The sequence below is a fragment of the Oncorhynchus clarkii genome, unplaced genomic scaffold, assembly GCF_045791955.1.
Source record: "Oncorhynchus clarkii lewisi isolate Uvic-CL-2024 unplaced genomic scaffold, UVic_Ocla_1.0 unplaced_contig_11082_pilon_pilon, whole genome shotgun sequence".
NCBI lineage: Eukaryota > Metazoa > Chordata > Actinopteri > Salmoniformes > Salmonidae > Oncorhynchus > Oncorhynchus clarkii.
In genome coordinates, this window is record NW_027260899.1 from 112,877 (window position 1) to 136,876 (window position 24,000).

At 46.7% G+C, this 24,000-nt stretch overlaps 1 protein-coding gene across 1 annotated transcript in view; it reads left to right on the plus strand.

Annotated features, from left to right (window-relative positions):
* The window catches only part of LOC139402155 (protein tweety homolog 2-like), an 87,303-nt gene extending 74,941 nt beyond the window's left edge, over positions 1–12,362 (plus strand). Inside the window, exons 13-14 of the mRNA XM_071146242.1 lie at positions 776–854; positions 12,238–12,362. Coding sequence (XP_071002343.1) covers positions 776–854; positions 12,238–12,321 — 163 coding nt within the window. The 3' untranslated portion in view covers positions 12,322–12,362. The remainder of the gene's footprint in view (positions 1–775; positions 855–12,237) is intronic.
* The last annotated feature ends 11,638 nt before the right edge of the window (positions 12,363–24,000 follow it).

Sequence of the window (24,000 nt, forward strand, 5' to 3'; positions counted from 1 at the left end):
TCCATGTCTGTGTCCATGTGTGTGTGTCCCTGTCCGTATCTGTGTCCATGTGTCTGCGTGTCCCTGTCCGTATCTGTGTCCGTATCTGTGTCCATGTGTCTGTGTGTCCCTGTCCGTATCTGTGTCCATGTCTGTGTCCATGTGTCTGCGTGTCCCTGTCCGTATCTGTGTCCATGTCTGTGTCCATGTGTCTGCGTGTCCCTGTCCGTATCTGTGTCCATGTGTGTGTGTCCCTGTCCGTATCTGTGTCCATGTCTGTGTCCATGTGTCTGCGTGTCCCTGTCCGTATCTGTGTCCATGTGTGTGTGTCCCTGTCCGTATCTGTGTCCATGTGTGCGTGTCCCTGTCCGTATCTGTGTCCATGTGTGTGTCTGGAATAAGCAGCACTGTGTTTGTTTTATCAGACAAGTTGACTCTCTCTCTGTTTCTCTTTCTCTCTCTCTCGCTCTCTCTCTCTCTGTTTCTCTTTCTTTCACTCTCACTCTTTCTCTCACTCTCTCACTCCCTCTCTCACTCTCTGTCTCTCTCTTTGTCTCTCTTTCTGCACCCCCTCACTCGCTCTCTCTGTTTCTCTCACTCTCTCTCCTCTCTCTCTACATCCACTCTCTCTCTCTCCTCTCTCTCTACATCCACTCTCTCTCTCCTCTCTCTCTCTACATCCACTCTCTCTCTCTCTCTTTCTCTCTCTCTCTCTCTCTCTCTCCACCCCCGCTCACTCTCTCTTTCTCCTCTCCCCCCTCTCTCTCTATCTCTCCCCCATGTCTCTCTCCTATAGGAATCAGTCTATGCTGTTTGCAGGGAACCCTCGTTATGAGAACGTTCCTCTGATCGGGAGGGGATCCCCGCCACCCTCGGTACGTTGGCCACTAACATTAGAGGCCGGGCTCTCGTTCTGGAGGCTAGGTCCCTCGTGTGATGATGTCACTGACATTAACATTAACAGCGCTCCGTTCTACTGAAGGACCAAAGACACACTCATGTATAGAGTTACTGTGTGTAGAGCCAGAGACCAGACAGGTCCCTTGTTAGATAATGGCATCAACACTAACACATATTGTACTGAAGGACCACAGACATTCTCCAAGACACCCTGCTGCCTTCACTGTGTCTACCGTACAGTATCCACAACCTGACAGAAACCTCCTGTGGGAGGCAGGTAGCCTAGCGGTTTAGAGTGTTGGGCCAGTAACCGTAAGGTCACTGGTTCAAATCTCTGAGCTGACTATTTGATGTGCCCTTGAGCAAGGCACTTAACCCTAATTGCTCCTGTAAATCTCTCTGGATAAGAGCGTCTGGTCCAGATAATTGGCCCAGTCCTAAATCGTCTCCTAAAACCTGCGCCCTATGCACTTGTGATCCACCTTGCTATCTGATAGGCTATCTGGACGTTGCGTCATATTGCTTATACCAATCAAATACTCTCAGATTTCCACTAGTGTTTATTTGTGGGGTTGGTTTGGGATTGGCCCTTCCACTGCACATTATGGTGAAAGACTGCTCTCTGCTGGTCATGGACTGAAATACCGACAAAACAGTACACGTTCTGCTCCCTTGTGCCATTAATTGGCCTGATGCTCTGATGCAGGCCTGCTAATGACCGTAGAGAGATGCTAGCCTGCTAATGACCGTAGAGAGATGCTAGCCTGCTAATGACCCTAGAGAGAGGCTAGCCTACTAATGACCCTAGAGAGACGCTAGCCTGCTAATGGCTGTAGAGAGAGGCTAGCCTGCTAATGGCCGTAGAGAAAGGCTAGCCTGCTAATGACCCTAGAGAGAGGCTAGCCTGCTAATGACCCTAGAGAGAGGCTAGCCTGCTAATGACCGTAGAGAGATGCTAGCCTGCTAATGACCCTAGGGAGAGGCTAACCTGCTACTGACCGTAGAGAGAGGATAGCCTGCTAATGACCGTAGAGAGATGCTAGCCTGCTAATGACTGTAGAGGGAGGCTAGCCTGCTAATGACCGTAGAGCGATGCTAGCCTGCTAATGACCGTAGAGAGAGGCTAGCCTGCTAATGACCGTAGAGAGATGCTAGCCTGCTAATGATCCCAGGGAGAGGCTAACCTGCTACTGACCGTAGAGAGAGGATAGCCTGCTAATGACCGTAGAGAGAGGCTAGCCTGCTAATGACCGTAGAGAGAGGCTAGCCTGCTAATGACCGTAGAGAGAGGCTAGCCTGCTAATGACCGTAGAGAGATGCTAGCCTGCTAATGACCGTAGAGAGATGCTAGCCTGCTAATGACCCTAGAGAGATGCTACTGTAATGTTACAGTATGAACCGACTGGTAATGTTACAGTATGACCTGACTGGTCATGTTACAGTATGACCTGACTGGTAATGTTACAGTATGACCTGAATGGTAATGTTACAGTATGACCTGACTGGTCATGTTACAGTATGACCTGACTGGTAATGTCACAGTATGACCTGACTGGTCATGTTACAGTATGACCTGACTGGTAATGTTACAGTATGACCTGACTGGTAATGTTACAGTATGGTAATGTTACAGTATGACCTGACTGGTAATGTTACAGTATGACCTGACTGGTAATGTCAGTATGGCCTGACTGGTAATGTTACAGTATGACCTGACTGGTAATGTTACAGTATGACCTGACTGGTAATGTTACAGTATGACCTGACTGGTAATGTTACAGTATGACCTGACTGGTAATGTTACAGTATGGCCTGACCGGTAATGTTACAGTATGGCCTGACTGGTAATGTTACAGTATGGCCTGACTGGTAATGTTACAGTATGGCCTGACTGGTAATGTTACAGTATGACCTGACTAGTAATGTTACAGTATGACCTGACTGGTAATGTTACAGTATGGCCTGACTGGTAATGTTACAGTGTGATCTGACTGGTAATGTTACAGTATGACCTTACTGGTAATGTTACAGTATGACCTGACTGGTAATGTTACAGTATGACCTGACTGGTAATGTTACAGTATGATCTTACTGGTAATGTTACAGTATGACCTTACTGGTAATGTTACAGTATGACCTGACTGGTAATGTTAGTATGGCCTGACTGGTAATGTTACAGTATGACCTTACTGGTAATGTTACAGTATGACCTGACTGGTAATGTTACAGTATGATCTTACTGGTAATGTTACAGTATGGCCTGACTGGTAATGCTACAGTATGGCCTGACTGGTAATGTTACAGTATGGCCTGACTGGTAATGTTACAGTATGGCCTGACTGGTAATGTTACAGTATGACCTGACTAGTAATGTTACAGTATGACCTGACTGGTAATGTTACAGTATGGCCTGACTGGTAATGTTACAGTATGGCCTGACTGGTAATGTTACAGTATGGCCTGACTGGTAATGTTACAGTATGGCCTGACTGGTAATGTTACAGTATGACCTGACTGGTAATGTTACAGTATGACCTGACTGGTAATGTTACAGTATGACCTGACTGGTAATGTTACAGTATGGCCTGACTGGTAATGTTACAGTATGGTAATGTTACAGTATGGCCTGACTGGTAATGTTACAGTATGGCCTGACTGGTAATGTTACAGTATGGCCTGACTGGTAATGTTACAGTATGACCTGACTAGTAATGTTACAGTATGACCTGACTGGTAATGTTACAGTATGGCCTGACTGGTAATGTTACAGTATGGCCTGACTGGTAATGTTACAGTATGGCCTGACTGGTAATGTTACAGTATGGCCTGACTGGTAATGTTACAGTATGGCCTGACTGGTAATGTTACAGTATGACCTGACTGGTAATGTTACAGTATGACCTGACTGGTAATGTTACAGTATGGTAATGTTACAGTATGATCTGACTGGTAATGTTACAGTATGGTAATGTTACAGAATGACCTTACTGGTAATGTTACAGTATGACCTGACTGGTAATGTTACAGTATGGCCTGACTGGTTATGTTAAAGGATGTTGCTGTGAATCAGAACCATTGTTCTAGTGCTGCTGTGTGCAGGGAGAGAATCAAACTCTTCAGAGTCAGAACACTTAGTCTCTTCTTACACACAGACACGCGCGTGCAAGGGAGACTACAGAGCACTTAAGTCTGCACAGAATTCAAGACAAGAGTACTTCTTGTTCTACAGAACAACAAGTGCTGCATACCCTGCCATGAGAGGAGAGGCCCAGTGGTGGTGTTATTAGAACTGAACAGCTTGTTGTAACTTTAATGTGTTACAGAGTTAATGTTTAAGTTTATTCTTTGAGCTGTATCTAAAGATATTTCTTTAGATTTATTTGCATATGTAATTGTATTGGGTTGTGTTGAATTACGCTTTTTGACTGCAAGTCCCAGAATGCCTTGCGAGAGGAATGAGTGATAACGCGCCAATTATGTGCAGGTGCGGATGATTGTGGCTGACTTTCCAACAGCATCTTACCTGCATTGCTCTGTACCAAAACAATTGTTGTTAAATGTAACGTAAACAAGTATTCTTACTAAAATAAGCTTTCGTATCAAACCCGACGTCCCGAGTCATTACTAAGAAGTTAGTTAATCTAAAACAGCTACAATGTCAGCCGCTGTTTAATAAATGATACCGCTAACACACAGGGTCAGTCTCTGGCACCAGGAAACAAGTGGGACTAGATGCTACCGCTAACACACAGGGTCAGTCTCTGGCATCAGGAAACAAGTGGGACTAGATGATACCGCTAACACACAGGGTCAGTCTCTGGCATCAGGAAACAAGTGGGACTAGATGATACCGCTAACACACAGGGTCAGTCTCTGGCATCGGGAAACAAGTGGGACTAGATGATACCGCTAACACACAGGGTCAGTCTCTGGCATCGGGAAACAAGTGGGACTAGATGCTACCGCTAACACACAGGGTCAGTCTCTGGCATCAGGAAACAAGTGGGACTAGATGATACCGCTAACACACAGGGTCAGTCTCTGGCATCAGGAAACAAGTGGGACTAGATGATACCGCTAACACACAGGGTCAGTCTCTGGCATCGGGAAACAAGTGGGACTAGATGATACCGCTAACACACAGGGTCAGTCTCTGGCATCGGGAAACAAGTGGGACTAGATGATACCGCTAACGCACAGGGTCAGTCTCTGGCATCAGGAAATAAGTGGGACTAGATGATACCGCTAACGCACAGGGTCAGTCTCTGGCATCAGGAAACAAGTGGGACTAGATGCTACCGCTAACACACAGGGTCAGTCTCTGGCATCAGGAAACAAGTGGGACGAGATGCTACCGCTAACACACAGGGTCAGTCTCTGGCATCAGGAAACAAGTGGGACTAGATGATACCGCTAACACACAGGGTCAGTCTCTGGCATCGGGAAACAAGTGGGACTAGATGATACCGCTAACACACAGGGTCAGTCTCTGGCATCAGGAAACAAGTGGGACTAGATGATACCGCTAACACACTGAGTCAGTCTCTGGCATCAGGAAACAAGTGGGACTAGATGATACCGCTAACACACAGGGTCAGTCTCTGGCATCGGGAAACAAGTGGGACTAGATGATACCGCTAACACACAGGGTCAGTCTCTGGCATTAGGAAACAAGTGGGACTAGATGATACCGCTAACACACTGAGTCAGTCTCTGGCATCAGGAAACAAGTGGGACTAGATGATACCGCTAACACACAGGGTCAGTCTCTGGCATCGGGAAACAAGTGGGACTAGATGATACCGCTAACACACAGGGTCAGTCTCTGGCATTAGGAAACAAGTGGGACGAGATGATACCGCTAACACACAGGGTCAGTCTCTGGCATCAGGAAACAAGTGGGACGAGATGCTACCGCTAACACACAGGGTCAGTCTCTGGCATTAGGAAACAAGTGGGACGAGATGATACCGCTAACACACAGGGTCAGTCTCTGGCATCAGGAAACAAGTGGGACGAGATGCTACCGCTAACACACAGGGTCAGTCTCTGGCATTAGGAAACAAGTGGGACTAGATGCTACCGCTAACACACAGGGTCAGTGTCTGGCATCGGGAAACAAGTGGGACTAGATGATACCGCTAACGCACAGGGTCAGTCTCTGGCATCAGGAAACAAGTGGGACGAGATGATACCGCTAACACACAGGGTCAGTCTCTGGCATTAGGAAACAAGTGGGACGAGATGATACCGCTAACACACAGGGTCAGTCTCTGGCATTAGGAAACAAGTGGGACTAGATGATACCGCTAACACACAGGGTCAGTCTCTGGCATCAGGAAACAAGTGGGACTAGATGATACCGCTAACACACAGGGTCAGTCTCTGGCATCAGGAAACAAGTGGGACTAGATGCTACCGCTAACACACAGGGTCAGTCTCTGGCATCAGGAAACAAGTGGGACTAGATGCTACCGCTAACACACAGGGTCAGTCTCTGGCATCGGGAAACAAGTGGGACGAGATGCTACCGCTAACACACAGGGTCAGTCTCTGGCATCAGGAAACAAGTGGGACGAGATGATACCGCTAACACACAGGGTCAGTCTCTGGCATCAGGAAACAAGTGGGACGAGATGCTACCGCTAACACACAGGGTCAGTCTCTGGCATCAGGAAACAAGTGGGACGAGATGCTAGGAAGCTGTCTTTTAAACAGATCCAATTCAGACGTGGGTTTATGTGGATCGATGGAACCTATTTATTCATGAAGCGTTATATATTCTACTAGATGTTTCTAAGCCGTTGATGTTTCTAAGCCGTTGATGTTTCTAAGCCGTTGATGTTTCTAAGCCGTTGATGTTTCTAAGCCGTTGATGTTTCTAAGCCGTTGATGTTTCTAAGCCGTTGATGTTTCTAAGCCGTTGATGTTTCTAAGCCGTTGATGTTTCTAAGCCGTTGATGTTTCTAAGCCGTTGATGTTTCTAAGCCGTTGCCAATATGCAGTTGTCCATCCTATATTGTAAAAAATATAATATTTTTGGTACGAATGACAGAGACGAAAACCTGTTTGTGTGCCAATCATACTGGCCTTCTGGTTTTTCTACATCTACCATATAGGGTATGGGCCAGAACCTAACATATCTCTTCATGCTGTCTTAAAGAACACTTTGACATTTTTACAATGCTAGCCAGACATCTTACTCATATTTTGCTTCTAACTTAATTTTTTATATTTTCTGTTACCCGCAGACATTTAGAAACAGTAAGTGTTCTGTTGTACACTACACACAACCTTACTGTACCTTTACACTGCCTTTCCTTTGTTAAGGAGGATACACTACACACAACCTTACTGAACCTTTACACTCCCTCTCCTTTGTTAAGGAGGATACACTACACACAACCTTACTGAACCTTTACACTCCCTCTCCTTTGTTAAGGAGGATACACTACACACAACCTTACTGTACCTTTACACTCCCTTTCCTTTGTTAAGGAGGATACACTACACACAACCTTACTGTACCTTTACACTCCCTTTCCTTTGTTAAGGAGGATACACTACACACAACCTTACTGTACCTTTACACTCCCTTTCCTTTGTTAAGGAGGATACACTACACACAACCTTACTGGTGTACCTTTACACTCCCTTTCCTTTGTTAAGGAGGATACACTACACACAACCTTACTGTACCTTTACACTGCCTTTCCTTTGTTAAGGAGGATACACTACACACAACCTTACTGTACCTTTACACTCCCTATCCTTTGTTAAGGAGGATACACTACACACAACCTTACTGTACCTTTACACTCCCTATCCTTTGTTAAGGAGGATACACTACACACAACCTTACTGTACCTTTACACTCCCCTTCCTTTGTTAAGGAGGATACACTACACACAACCTTACTGTACCTTTACACTCCCCTTCCTTTGTTAAGGAGGATACACTACACACAACCTTACTGTACCTTTACACTCCCTCTCCTTTGTTAAGGAGGATACACTACACACAACCTTACTGGTGTACCTTTACACTCCCTTTCCTTTGTTAAGGAGGATACACTACACACAACCTTACTGTACCTTTACACTCCCTTTCCTTTGTTAAGGAGGATACACTACACACAACCTTACTGGTGTACCTTTACACTCCCTTTCCTTTGTTAAGGAGGATACACTACACACAACCTTACTGTACCTTTACACTCCCTTTCCTTTGTTAAGGAGGATACACTACACACAACCTTACTGTACCTTTACACTCCCTTTCCTTTGTTAAGGAGGATACACTACACACAACCTTACTGTACCTTTACACTGCCTTTCCTTTGTTAAGGAGGATACACTACACACAACCTTACTGTACCTTTACACTCCCTCTCCTTTGTTAAGGAGGATACACTACACACAACCTTACTGTACCTTTACACTCCCTCTCCTTTGTTAAGGAGGATACACTACACACAACCTTACTGGTGTACCTTTACACTCCCTCTCCTTTGTTAAGGAGGATACACTACACACAACCTTACTGTGTACCTTTACACTCCCTCTCCTTTGTTAAGGAGGATACACTACACACAACCTTACTGTACCTTTACACTCCCCTTCCTTTGTTAAGGAGGATACACTACACACAACCTTACTGTACCTTTACACTCCCTATCCTTTGTTAAGGAGGATACACTACACACAACCTTACTGTACCTTTACACTCCCTATCCTTTGTTAAGGAGGATACACTACACACAACCTTACTGTACCTTTACACTCCCTCTCCTTTGTTAAGGAGGATACACTACACACAACCTTACTGTACCTTTACACTCCCTCTCCTTTGTTAAGGAGGATACACTACACACAACCTTACTGTACCTTTACACTCCCTCTCCTTTGTTAAGGAGGATACACTACACACAACCTTACTGTACCTTTACACTCCCTCTCCTTTGTTAAGGAGGATACACTACACACAACCTTACTGTACCTTTACACTGCCTTTCCTTTGTTAAGGAGGATACACTACACACAACCTTACTGTACCTTTACACTCCCTTTCCTTTGTTAAGGAGGATACACTACACACAACCTTACTGGTGTACCTTTACACTCCCTTTCCTTTGTTAAGGAGGATACACTACACACAACCTTACTGTACCTTTACACTCCCTCTCCTTTGTTAAGGAGGATACACTACACACAACCTTACTGTACCTTTACACTGCCTTTCCTTTGTTAAGGAGGATACACTACACACAACCTTACTGTACCTTTACACTGCCTTTCCTTTGTTAAGGAGGATACACTACACACAACCTTACTGTACCTTTACACTCCCCTTCCTTTGTTAAGGAGGATACACTACACACAACCTTACTGTACCTTTACACTCCCTCTCCTTTGTTAAGGAGGATACACTACACACAACCTTACTGAACCTTTACACTCCCTTTCCTTTGTTAAGGAGGATACACTACACACAACCTTACTGTACCTTTACACTGCCTTTCCTTTGTTAAGGAGGATACACTACACACAACCTTACTGTACCTTTACACTCCCCTTCCTTTGTTAAGGAGGATACACTACACACAACCTTACTGTACCTTTACACTCCCCTTCCTTTGTTAAGGAGGATACACTACACACAACCTTACTGTACCTTTACACTCCCTCTCCTTTGTTAAGGAGGATACACTACACACAACCTTACTGTACCTTTACACTCCCTTTCCTTTGTTAAGGAGGATACACTACACACAACCTTACTGTACCTTTACACTCCCTTTCCTTTGTTAAGGAGGATACACTACACACAACCTTACTGTACCTTTACACTCCCTTTCCTTTGTTAAGGAGGATACACTACACACAACCTTACTGTGTACCTTTACACTCCCTATCCTTTGTTAAGGAGGATACACTACACACAACCTTACTGTACCTTTACACTCCCTTTCCTTTGTTAAGGAGGATACACTACACACAACCTTACTGTACCTTTACACTCCCTCTCCTTTGTTAAGGAGGATACACTACACACAACCTTACTGTACCTTTACACTCCCTCTCCTTTGTTAAGGAGGATACACTACACACAACCTTACTGTACCTTTACACTCCCTCTCCTTTGTTAAGGAGGATACACTACACACAACCTTACTGTGTACCTTTACACTCCCTTTCCTTTGTTAAGGAGGATACACTACACACAACCTTACTGTACCTTTACACTGCCTTTCCTTTGTTAAGGAGGATACACTACACACAACCTTACTGTACCTTTACACTCCCTCTCCTTTGTTAAGGAGGATACACTACACACAACCTTACTGTACCTTTACACTCCCCTTTCCTTTGTTAAGGAGGATACACTACACACAACCTTACTGTACCTTTACACTCCCTCTCCTTTGTTAAGGAGGATACACTACACACAACCTTACTGTACCTTTACACTCCCCTTTCCTTTGTTAAGGAGGATACACTACACACAACCTTACTGTACCTTTACACTCCCTTTCCTTTGTTAAGGAGGATACACTACACACAACCTTACTGTACCTTTACACTCCCTTTCCTTTGTTAAGGAGGATACACTACACACAACCTTACTGTGTACCTTTACACTCCCTATCCTTTGTTAAGGAGGATACACTACACACAACCTTACTGTACCTTTACACTCCCTTTCCTTTGTTAAGGAGGATACACTACACACAACCTTACTGTACCTTTACACTCCCTCTCCTTTGTTAAGGAGGATACACTACACACAACCTTACTGTACCTTTACACTCCCTCTCCTTTGTTAAGGAGGATACACTACACACAACCTTACTGTACCTTTACACTCCCTCTCCTTTGTTAAGGAGGATACACTACACACAACCTTACTGTGTACCTTTACACTCCCTTTCCTTTGTTAAGGAGGATACACTACACACAACCTTACTGTACCTTTACACTGCCTTTCCTTTGTTAAGGAGGATACACTACACACAACCTTACTGTACCTTTACACTCCCTCTCCTTTGTTAAGGAGGATACACTACACACAACCTTACTGTACCTTTACACTCCCCTTTCCTTTGTTAAGGAGGATACACTACACACAACCTTACTGTACCTTTACACTCCCTCTCCTTTGTTAAGGAGGATACACTACACACAACCTTACTGTACCTTTACACTCCCCTTTCCTTTGTTAAGGAGGATACACTACACACAACCTTACTGTACCTTTACACTCCCTTTCCTTTGTTAAGGAGGATACACTACACACAACCTTACTGTACCTTTACACTCCCTCTCCTTTGTTAAGGAGGATACACTACACACAACCTTACTGTGTACCTTTACACTCCCTTTCCTTTGTTAAGGAGGATACACTACACACAACCTTACTGTGTACCTTTACACTCCCTTTCCTTTGTTAAGGAGGATACACTACACACAACCTTACTGTACCTTTACACTCCCTTTCCTTTGTTAAGGAGGATACACTACACACAACCTTACTGTACCTTTACACTCCCTTTCCTTTGTTAAGGAGGATACACTACACACAACCTTACTGGTGTACCTTTACACTCCCTCTCCTTTGTTAAGGAGGATACACTACACACAACCTTACTGTGTACCTTTACACTCCCTTTCCTTTGTTAAGGAGGATACACTACACACAACCTTACTGTACCTTTACACTCCCTTTCCTTTGTTAAGGAGGATACACTACACACAACCTTACTGTACCTTTACACTCCCTTTCCTTTGTTGTACCGCTCTCATTCTCCTTCCGCCCGTCTAATAAGAGGTGGTTCTAAGTCTTACTTGTAATTCTTAGTTCTAGTTCTTAGTTCTAGTTCTTAGTTCTAATTATTGCTTTTGTAACCCTACACCTCCGGAATGAGACTGACCATTATTAACCCGTTATTAACCCACATTATTAGCTCGTTTGGTCCTGACCCCAATGTGACCTCTCTAAGCTCTGTGACCTCTAACCTCCGGCGATGTTGTGTCCTCAGTGTGTTAACCTGTGAGTGGAACTTTTCATGTGATGTGCCCTCCCGCCACTAACCCAAATCTCGGCCACACGCCCCTCACCTTTGACCTCTGCCTGCCCTTCACCCGTGACCTGTGTCCTGCCGACTTTAACTACCTTGTAGTTCAGAACACTGAGTCGCACGACTCTCTAACTTACCCACCACCTAGCACCTCCTAATCAAAACAAATGTCTGAAAATGTCTGAACATTTTTCAAAGTTCGATTGATTGATTTGATTGAAACAATTTTTCTTTCACACAGTTATGGGATCTAACGTGTGTTTTGTTCCTTCCTCCTGCAGTATTCTCCCAGAATGAGAACTACCTACCTGTCTATGACTGACGCACAGATCAGACACTTTGGGACAGACTTCCAGCAGGTATAGCCCCCAACTATGGCCTACCGGTCCCCCTCAGGAAGGGTCTGTCTGGGACTACCACTGTACTGAGGAAGAGTCTGTCTGGGACTACCACTGTACTGAGGAAGCAGAGTTTACAGATCACCCTGTCCATGGATGTCTCACCCTGCTCTCTTGGCCATCTGTTACTTAAATGCAGGTGGTATGGGGTCAACAACGGCTCAGGAACACACTGACACTCTCAAAGTCCTGTACTGTACGTGTAGAAACCAGGAGACTACATAGAACCCTGAGTGTAAAGTGCACTTGCATCTCTCCCCAAACAAACCAACAATTCAGTTATGTGTTTTCTTCAAATGTGAGTGTTCGTCTCGAGCCAGATCAGAAGACATGATTGTTATGAACCAAGTTGAACGTTTATATATTTTCCTGTGAGTGACGTCACCTTTGATGGATTTCAGGGGACAGCAAATAACCAGATTGATTTCCTTCACAGCCATAGACTGTTAAATGGTTATTACATGAACTGTCTTCAGTCTTCCCCAACCTGTCATCGCTATTACAAACTGTCATCTAACCAGTCTAGCATTCAGCTCCTCTTACACTTGACGACACAGCTCTTACACTTGACGACACAGCTCTTACACATTGACGACGCAGCTCTTACACTTGACGACGCAGCTCTTACACTTGACGACGCAGCTCTTACACTTGACGACGCAGCTCTTACACTTGACGACGCAGCTCTTACACTTGACGACGCAGCTCTTACACTTGACGACGCAGCTCTTACACTTGACGACGCAGCTCTTACACTTGACGACGCAGCTCTTACACTTGACGACGCAGCTCTTACACTTGACGACACAGCTCTTACACTTGACGACACAGCTCTTACACTTGACGACACAGCTCTTACACTTGACGACGCAGCTCTTACACTTGACGACACAGCTCTTACACTTGACGACGCAGCTCTTACACTTGACGACGCAGCTCTTACACTTGAAGACACAGCTCTTACACTTGACGACACAGCTCTTACACTTGACGACGCAGCTCTTACACTTGACGACACAGCTCTTACACTTGACGACGCAGCTCTTACACTTGACGACGCAGCTCTTACACTTGACGACGCAGCTCTTACACTTGACGACACAGCTCTTACACTTGACGACGCAGCTCTTACACTTGACGACGCAGCTCTTACACTTGACGACACAGCTCTTACACTTGACGACGCAGCTCTTACACTTGACGACGCAACTCTTACACTTGACGACGCAGCTCTTACACTTGACGACACAGCTCTTACACTTGACGACGCAGCTCTTACACATTGACGACACAGCTCTTACACATTGACGACACAGCTCTTACACTCGACGACTCAGCTCTTACACATTTGACACAACCCAAAGTCTTCATGATGTCTTCCGTCAGAGTGATGAGTCAAACTTGATGAAAACGGACCACGTATTTATTGTCACTTATCTTTCAGGTTATTCATTGATATCGAGGAAGGGCAAATATAATGGACCTATTTTTTAAATGTGACTGGAAAACAGATCATTCATTGAAATTGTGATGATGTCTAGACTCTTAGAGAAAAAGGTGCTGTCTAGAACCTGAAAGGGTTCTTTGGCTGTCCACATAGGAGAACCCTTTGAAGAACCCTTTATGGTTCCAGGTAGAACCTTTTGGGGTTCCATGTAGAACCTTTTCCTCAGAGGGTTCTACATGGAACTCAAAAGTGTTCTACCTGGAACCAAAAAGGGTTCTACCTGGAACCGAAAGGGATTCTCCTATGGGGACTGCCGAAGAACCCTATTTAGAACCCTGTTTTCTAAGCGTGTAACTCTATATGTATGTGAAAGGGGGACTGAGGAGAAAGGATGCATGATGATGTTTCTAAAGCCTTTATTTCCTGTAACCTGTTTCTCTCTGTTCTCCTATGCTGTGTCATCCTGCATGCTGTGTCCTGCTCAATTCTAGCCTGGATCCCCGACTGAATATCAGTCCGTTTCATTATTGTGTCAGCGAATCATCAAAAGGAATAAAACAGTGATATTCAGTTTCAGTTCCATGCCAGTTCATTTCAGGACGACACCGAGGGCTTTACCGTAGCTTGGCACCTACACTGAATATTGCTCTGGTTCACTATTGTGTCACTTGAATCTGTGGCTGTGTCCCAATAATCTCTCACTTGTTCACTTCCCTGCATGGAAAGGAAATGACTGTTCCACTAACCCGAGTCTACACCAATCCAATGCGTTGGAACTTGTAGGGAGTAGTGAATGAGTTCACACTTCAGGAGGATGGAGAGAGCATTGGGTTGCACCGTCTGAATTACAGCGATATTTCCTTTGGATTCTAGACTTATCGGCCTACTGCCTGTACATTAGCGTGTTAAACATTCCCTGGATTAGGATGAGAGGAAACCATCAACAACGGAAATGGTGTTGATGGTGAATTACTGGTAAGTATTATCACTGATGTGATGTTTATTGGATGTTTGTTTGTTTACCACGAGTTGAACATAACCTAACATATGCTGTCTTAAAGAACACTTTGACATTTTTACAATCCCAACCAGACATATTACTCATATTTTGCTTCTAACTTTATTTTTGTTTGTTTGTTTACTACGAGTTGGACACAATCACAGTACTGCAGGGGCCCTCAACAGTCAGATAACCCATCACAGTACTGCAGGGGCCCTCAACAGTCAGATAACCCATCACAGTACTGCAGGGGCCCTCAACAGTCAGATAACCCATCACAGTACTGCAGGGGCCCTCAACAGTCAGATAACCCATCACAGTACTGCAGGGGCCCTCAACAGTCAGATAACCCATCACAGTACTGCAGGGGCCCTCAACAGTCAGATAACCCATCACAGTACTGCGGGGGCCCTCAACAGTCAGATAACCCATCACAGTACTGCAGGGGCCCTCAACAGTCAGATAACCCATCACAGTACTGCAGGGGCCCTCAACAGTCAGATAACCCATCACAGTACTGCAGGGGCCCTCAACAGTCAGATAACCCATCACAGTACTGCAGGGGCCCTCAACAGTCAGATAACCCATCACAGTACTGCAGGGGCCCTCAACAGTCAGATAACCCATCACAGTACTGCAGGGGCCCTTAACAGTCAGATAACCCATCACAGTACTGCAGGGGCCCTCAACAGTCAGATAACCCATCACAGTACTGCAGGGGCCCTCAACAGTCAGATAACCCATCACAGTACTGCAGGGGCCCTCAACAGTCAGATAACCCATCACAGTACTACAGGGGCCCTTAACAGTCAGATAACCCATCACAGTACTGCAGGGGCCCTCAACAGTCAAATAACCCATCACAGTACTGCAGGGGCCCTCAACAGTCAGATAACCCATCACAGTACTGCAGGGGCCCTCAACAGTCAGATAACCCATCACAGTACTGCGGGGGCCCTCAACAGTCAGATAACCCATCACAGTACTGCAGGGGCCCTCAACAGTCAGATAACCCATCACAGTACTGCGGGGGCCCTCAACAGTCAGATAACCCATCACAGTACTGCAGGGGCCCTCAACAGTCAGATAACCCATCACAGTACTGCAGGGGCCCTCAACAATCAGATAACCCATCACAGTACTGCAGGGGCCCTCAACAGTCAGATAACCCATCACAGTACTGCGGGGGCCCTCAACAGTCAGATAACCCATCACAGTACTGCAGGGGCCCTCAACAGTCAGATAACCCATCACAGTACTGCGGGGGCCCTCAACAGTCAGATAACCCATCACAGTACTGCAGGGGCCCTCAACAGTCAGATAACCCATCACAGTACTGCAGGGGCCCTCAACAGTCAGATAACCCATCACAGTACTGCAGGGGCCCTCAACAGTCAGATAACCCATCACAGTACTGCAGGGGCCCTTAACAGTCAGATAACCCATCACAGTACTGCAGGGGCCCTCAACAGTCAGATAACCCATCACAGTACTGCAGGGGCCCTCAACAGTCAGATAACCCATCACAGTACTGCAGGGGCCCTCAACAGTCAGATAACCCATCACAGTACTGCAGGGGCCCTCAACAGTCAGATAACCCATCACAGTACTACAGGGGCCCTCAACAGTCAGATAACCCATCACAGTACTACAGGGGCCCCTAACAGTCAGATAACCCATCACAGTACTGCAGGGGCCCTCAACAGTCAGATAACCCATCACAGTACTACAGGGGCCCTCAACAGTCAGATAACCCATCACAGTACTACAGGGGCCCCTAACAGTCAGATAACCCATCACAGTACTACAGGGGCCCTCAACAGTCAGATAACCCATCACAGTACTGCAGGGGCCCTCAACAGTCAGATAACCCATCACAGTACTACAGGGGCCCTCAACAGTCAGATAACCCATCACAGTACTGCAGGGGCCCTCAACAGTCAGATAACCCATCACAGTACTACAGGGGCCCTCAACAGTCAGATAACCCATCACAGTACTACAGGGGCCCTCAACAGTCAGATAACCCATCACAGTACTGCAGGGGCCCCTAACAGTCAGATAACCCATCACAGTACTGCAGGGGCCCCTAACAGTCAGATAACCCATCACAGTACTGCAGGGGCCCCTAACAGTCAGATAACCCATCACAGTACTGCAGGGGCCCTCAACAGTCAGATAACCCATCACAGTACTGCAGGGGCCCCTAACAGTCAGATAACCCATCACAGTACTGCAGGGGCCCCTAACAGTCAGATAACCCATCACAGTACTGCAGGGGCCCCTAACAGTCAGATAACCCATCACAGTACTACAGGGGCCCTCAACAGTCAGATAACCCATCACAGTACTGCAGGGGCCCCTAACAGTCAGATAACCCATCACAGTACTGCAGGGGCCCTCAACAGTCAGATAACCCATCACAGTACTACAGGGGCCCTTAACAGTCAGATAACCCATCACAGTACTGCGGGGGCCCTCAACAGTCAGATAACCCATCACAGTACTGCGGGGGCCCTCAACAGTCAGATAACCCATCACAGTACTGCGGGGGCCCTCAACAGTCAGATAACCCATCACAGTACTGCAGGGGCCCTCAACAGTCAGATAACCAATCACAGTACTGCAGGGGCCCTCAACAGTCAGATAACCCATCACAGTACTACAGGGGCCCTTAACAGTCAGATAACCCATCACAGTACTACAGGGGCCCTTAACAGTCAGATAACCCATCACAGTACTGCAGGGGCCCTCAACAGTCAGATAACCCATCACAGTACTGCGGGGGCCCTCAACAGTCAGATAACCCATCACAGTACTGCAGGGGCCCTCAACAGTCAGATAACCCATCACAGTACTGCAGGGGCCCTCAACAGTCAGATAACCCATCACAGTACTGCAGGGGCCCTCAACAGTCAGATAACCCATCACAGTACTGCAGGGGCCCTTAACAGTCAGATAACCCATCACAGTACTGCAGGGGCCCTCAACAGTCAGATAACCCATCACAGTACTGCAGGGGCCCTCAACAGTCAGATAACCCATCACAGTACTGCAGGGGCCCTCAACAGTCAGATAACCCATCACAGTACTGCAGGGGCCCTCAACAGTCAGATAACCCATCACAGTACTACAGGGGCCCTCAACAGTCAGATAACCCATCACAGTACTACAGGGGCCCCTAACAGTCAGATAACCCATCACAGTACTGCAGGGGCCCTCAACAGTCAGATAACCCATCACAGTACTACAGGGGCCCTCAACAGTCAGATAACCCATCACAGTACTACAGGGGCCCCTAACAGTCAGATAACCCATCACAGTACTACAGGGGCCCTCAACAGTCAGATAACCCATCACAGTACTGCAGGGGCCCTCAACAGTCAGATAACCCATCACAGTACTACAGGGGCCCTCAACAGTCAGATAACCCATCACAGTACTGCAGGGGCCCTCAACAGTCAGATAACCCATCACAGTACTACAGGGGCCCTCAACAGTCAGATAACCCATCACAGTACTACAGGGGCCCTCAACAGTCAGATAACCCATCACAGTACTGCAGGGGCCCCTAACAGTCAGATAACCCATCACAGTACTGCAGGGGCCCCTAACAGTCAGATAACCCATCACAGTACTGCAGGGGCCCCTAACAGTCAGATAACCCATCACAGTACTGCAGGGGCCCTCAACAGTCAGATAACCCATCACAGTACTGCAGGGGCCCCTAACAGTCAGATAACCCATCACAGTACTGCAGGGGCCCCTAACAGTCAGATAACCCATCACAGTACTGCAGGGGCCCCTAACAGTCAGATAACCCATCACAGTACTGCAGGGGCCCCTAACAGTCAGATAACCCATCACAGTACTACAGGGGCCCTCAACAGTCAGATAACCCATCACAGTACTGCAGGGGCCCCTAACAGTCAGATAACCCATCACAGTACTGCAGGGGCCCTCAACAGTCAGATAACCCATCACAGTACTACAGGGGCCCTTAACAGTCAGATAACCCATCACAGTACTTCGGGGGCCCTCAACAGTCAGATAACCCATCACAGTACTGCGGGGGCCCTCAACAGTCAGATAACCCATCACAGTACTGCGGGGGCCCTCAACAGTCAGATAACCCATCACAGTACTGCAGGGGCCCTCAACAGTCAGATAACCAATCACAGTACTGCAGGGGCCCTCAACAGTCAGATAACCCATCACAGTACTACAGGGGCCCTTAACAGTCAGATAACCCATCACAGTACTGCAGGGGCCCTCAACAGTCAGATAACCCATCACAGTACTACAGGGGCCCTTAACAGTCAGATAACCCATCACAGTACTGCAGGGGCCCTCAACAGTCAGATAACCCATCACAGTACTACAGGGGCCCTCAACAGTCAGATAACCCATCACAGTACTGCAGGGGCCCTCAACAGTCAGATAACCAATCACAGTACTGCAGGGGCCCTCAACAGTCAGATAACCCATCACAGTACTGCAGGGGCCCTCAACAGTCAGATAACCCATCACAGTACTACAGGGGCCCTTAACAGTCAGATAACCCATCACAGTACTGCAGGGGCCCTCAACAGTCAGATAACCCATCACAGTACTACAGGGGCCCTCAACAGTCAGATAACCCATCACAGTACTACAGGGGCCCTCAACAGTCAGATAACCCATCACAGTACTGCAGGGGCCCTCAACAGTCAGATAACCCATCACAGTACTACAGGGGCCCTTAACAGTCAGATAACCCATCACAGTACTGCAGGGGCCCTCAACAGTCAGATAACCCATCACAGTACTACAGGGGCCCTTAACAGTCTGATAACCCATCACAGTACTACAGGGGCCCTTAACAGTCAGATAACCCATCACAGTACTACAGGGGCCCTTAACAGTCAGATAACCCATCACAGTACTACAGGGGCCCTTAACAGTCAGATAACCCATCACAGTACTACAGGGGCCCTTAACAGTCAGATAACCCATCACAGTACTGCAGGGGCCCTCAACAGTCAGATAACCCATCACAGTACTACAGGGGCCCTCAACAGTCAGATAACCCATCACAGTACTGCAGGGGCCCTTAACAGTCAGATAACCCATCACAGTACTACAGGGGCCCTCAACAGTCAGATAACCCATCACAGTACTGCAGGGGCCCTCAACAGTCAGATAACCCATCACAGTACTGCAGGGGCCCTCAACAGTCAGATAACCCATCACAGTACTACAGGGGCCCTTAACAGTCAGATAACCCATCACAGTACTACAGGGGCCCTCAACAGTCAGATAACCAATCACAGTACTACAGGGGCCCTTAACAGTCAGATAACCCATCACAGTACTACAGGGGCCCTCAACAGTCAGATAACCCATCACAGTACTACAGGGGCCCTTAACAGTCAGATAACCCATCACAGTACTACAGGGGCCCTCAACAGTCAGATAACCAATCACAGTACTACAGGGGCCCTTAACAGTCAGATAACCCATCACAGTACTACAGGGGCCCTCAACAGTCAGATAACCCATCACAGTACTACAGGGGCCCTCAACAGTCAGATAACCCATCACAGTACTGCAGGGGCCCTCAACAGTCAGATAACCCATCACAGTACTACAGGGGCCCTTAACAGTCAGATAACCCATCACAGTACTGCAGGGGCCCTCAACAGTCAGATAACCCATCACAGTACTACAGGGGCCCTTAACAGTCAGATAACCCATCACAGTACTACAGGGGCCCTTAACAGTCAGATAACCCATCACAGTACTACAGGGGCCCTTAACAGTCAGATAACCCATCACAGTACTACAGGGGCCCTTAACAGTCAGATAACCCATCACAGTACTACAGGGGCCCTTAACAGTCAGATAACCCATCACAGTACTGCAGGGGCCCTCAACAGTCAGATAACCCATCACAGTACTACAGGGGCCCTCAACAGTCAGATAACCCATCACAGTACTGCAGGGGCCCTTAACAGTCAGATAACCCATCACAGTACTACAGGGGCCCTCAACAGTCAGATAACCCATCACAGTACTGCAGGGGCCCTCAACAGTCAGATAACCCATCACAGTACTGCAGGGGCCCTCAACAGTCAGATAACCCATCACAGTACTACAGGGGCCCTTAACAGTCAGATAACCCATCACAGTACTACAGGGGCCCTCAACAGTCAGATAACCAATCACAGTACTACAGGGGCCCTTAACAGTCAGATAACCCATCACAGTACTACAGGGGCCCTCAACAGTCAGATAACCCATCACAGTACTACAGGGGCCCTTAACAGTCAGATAACCCATCACAGTACTGCAGGGGCCCTCAACAGTCAGATAACCCATCACAGTACTACAGGGGCCCTTAACAGTCAGATAACCCATCACAGTACTACAGGGGCCCTCAACAGTCAGATAACCCATCACAGTACTGCAGGGGCCCTTAACAGTCAGATAACCCATCACAGTACTACAGGGGCCCTTAACAGTCAGATAACCCATCACAGTACTACAGGGGCCCTCAACAGTCAGATAACCAATCACAGTACTACAGGGGCCCTTAACAGTCAGATAACCCATCACAGTACTACAGGGGCCCTCAACAGTCAGATAACCCATCACAGTACTACAGGGGCCCTCAACAGTCAGATAACCCATCACAGTACTACAGGGGCCCTCAACAGTCAGATAACCCATCACAGTACTACAGGGGCCCTCAACAGTCAGATAACCCATCACAGTACTACAGGGGCCCTCAACAGTCAGATAACCCATCACAGTACTGCAGGGGCCCTCAACAGTCAGATCATTGTACAGTGTGAATTCTTTGTTGTGGTCATGCTTTTCTTCTTTGTTTGAAACCTCTCAACTACTGTTTATTTTCTGCGTTTGTTGAAGTATTAATAGGACCAGGTGTATCAATTACATTAAAAAAACTATTTAAAAAAGCTTTCTGTGTTTGTCTATTTTGCACATATACAGTCATTTAGATATACGGTCATTTAGATATACCGTCATTTAGATATACAGTCATTTAGATATACGGTCATTTAGATATACAGTCATTTAGATATACCGTCATTTAGATATACAGTCATTTAGATATACAGTCATTTAGATATACAGTCATTTAGATATACGGTCATTTAGATATACCGTCATTTAGATATACAGTCATTTAGATATACAGTCATTTAGATATACAGTCATTTAGATATACAGTCATTTAGATATACGGTCATTTAGATATACGGTCATTTAGATATACAGTCATTTAGATATACAGTCATTTAGATATACGGTCATTTAGATATACGGTCATTTAGATATACGGTCATTTAGATATACGGTCATTTAGATATACAGTCATTTAGATATACGGTCATTTAGATATACGGTCATTTAGATATACCGTCATTTAGATATACGGTCATTTAGATATACAGTCATTTAGATATACCGTCATTTAGATATACAGTCATTTAGATATACAGTCATTTAGATATACAGTCATTTAGATATACAGTCATTTAGATATACGGTCATTTAGATATACAGTCATTTAGATATACAGTCATTTAGATATACAGTCATTTAGATATACCGTCATTTAGATATACCGTCATTTAGATATACAGTCATTTAGATATACAGTCATTTATAGATTACACAATATTATACTGCACAAATATTACATATGAGTAATTTACCAGACACTCTTATCCAGAGTGACTTATAGTTAGTACATTCATCTTAAGGTAGCTAGGTGATACAACCCTATATTACAGTCATAGTAAGTACAACTTTCCCTCAAAGCAGATATTAGCACAGTCACTGATAGTAAGAAAAGACAAGTGCAGGTGAACCCAAACCTATTCCAGTCCAAATCAAGCACTGCGTAGTTAACGTATCTAGCCAAGTGGTAAAACAGAGGTGAACTGGCATGAAGCACAAAGACATGCCAGTATCAAAAGTGGTGTAGTCTGACACCTAGTGGACAGGTTGATGTTATTGTGATAGCTGGCCCACTACCAGGTTGATGTTTTTGGGGTAGCCGAGCTGGCTCACTACCAGGTTGATGTTCTTGTGGTAGCTGGCTCACTACCAGGTTGATGTTCTTGGGGTAGCTGGCCCACCATCAGGTTGATGTTCTTGGGGTAGCTGGCCCACTACCAGGTTGATGTTCTTGGGGTAGCTGGCCCACTACCAGGTTGATGTTCTTGGGGTAGCTGGCCCACTACCAGGTTGATGTTTTTGGGGTAGCTGAGCCGGCCCACTACCAGGTTGATGTTCTTGGGGTAGCTGAGCCGGCCCACTACCAGGTTGATGTTATTGTGGTAGCCGGCCCACTACCAGGTTGATGTTCTTGGGGTAGCTGAGCCGGCCCACTACCAGGTTGATGTTATTGGGGTAGCCGGCCCACTACCAGGTTGATGTTCTTGGGGTAGCTGAGCCGGCCCACTACCAGGTAGATGTTATTGTGGTAGCTGGCCCACTACCAGGTTGATGTTATTGGGGTAGCCGGCCCACTACCAGGTTGATGTTCTTGGGGTAGCTGAGCCGGCCCACTACCAGGTTGATGTTATTGGGGTAGCCGGCCAACTACCAGGTTGATGTTCTTGGGGTAGCTGAGCCGGCCCACTACCAGGTTGATGTTCTTGGGGTAGCTGGCCCACTACCAGGTTGATGTTCTTGGGGTAGCCGAGCCGGCCCACTACCAGGTTGATGTTCTTGGGGTAGCTGGCCCACTACCAGGTTGATGTTCTTGGGGTAGCCGAGCTGGCCCACCACCAGGTTGATGTTTTTTAGCCGAGCTGGCCCACCACCAGGTTGATGTTTTTGGGGTAGCCGAGCTGGCCCACCACCAGGTTGATGTTTTTTAGCCGAGCTGGCCCACTACCAGGTTGATGTTCTTGGGGTAGCCGAGCTGGCCCACCACCAGGTTGATGTTTTTTAGCCGAGCTGGCCCACCACCAGGTTGATGTTTTTGGGGTAGCCGAGCCGGCCCACTACCAGGTTGATGTTCTTGGGGTAGCTGAGCCGGCCCACTACCAGGTTGATGTTATTGGGGTAGCCGGCCCACTACCAGGTTGATGTTCTTGGGGTAGCTGAGCCGGCCCACTACCAGGTAGATGTTATTGTGGTAGCTGGCCCACTACCAGGTTGATGTTATTGGGGTAGCCGG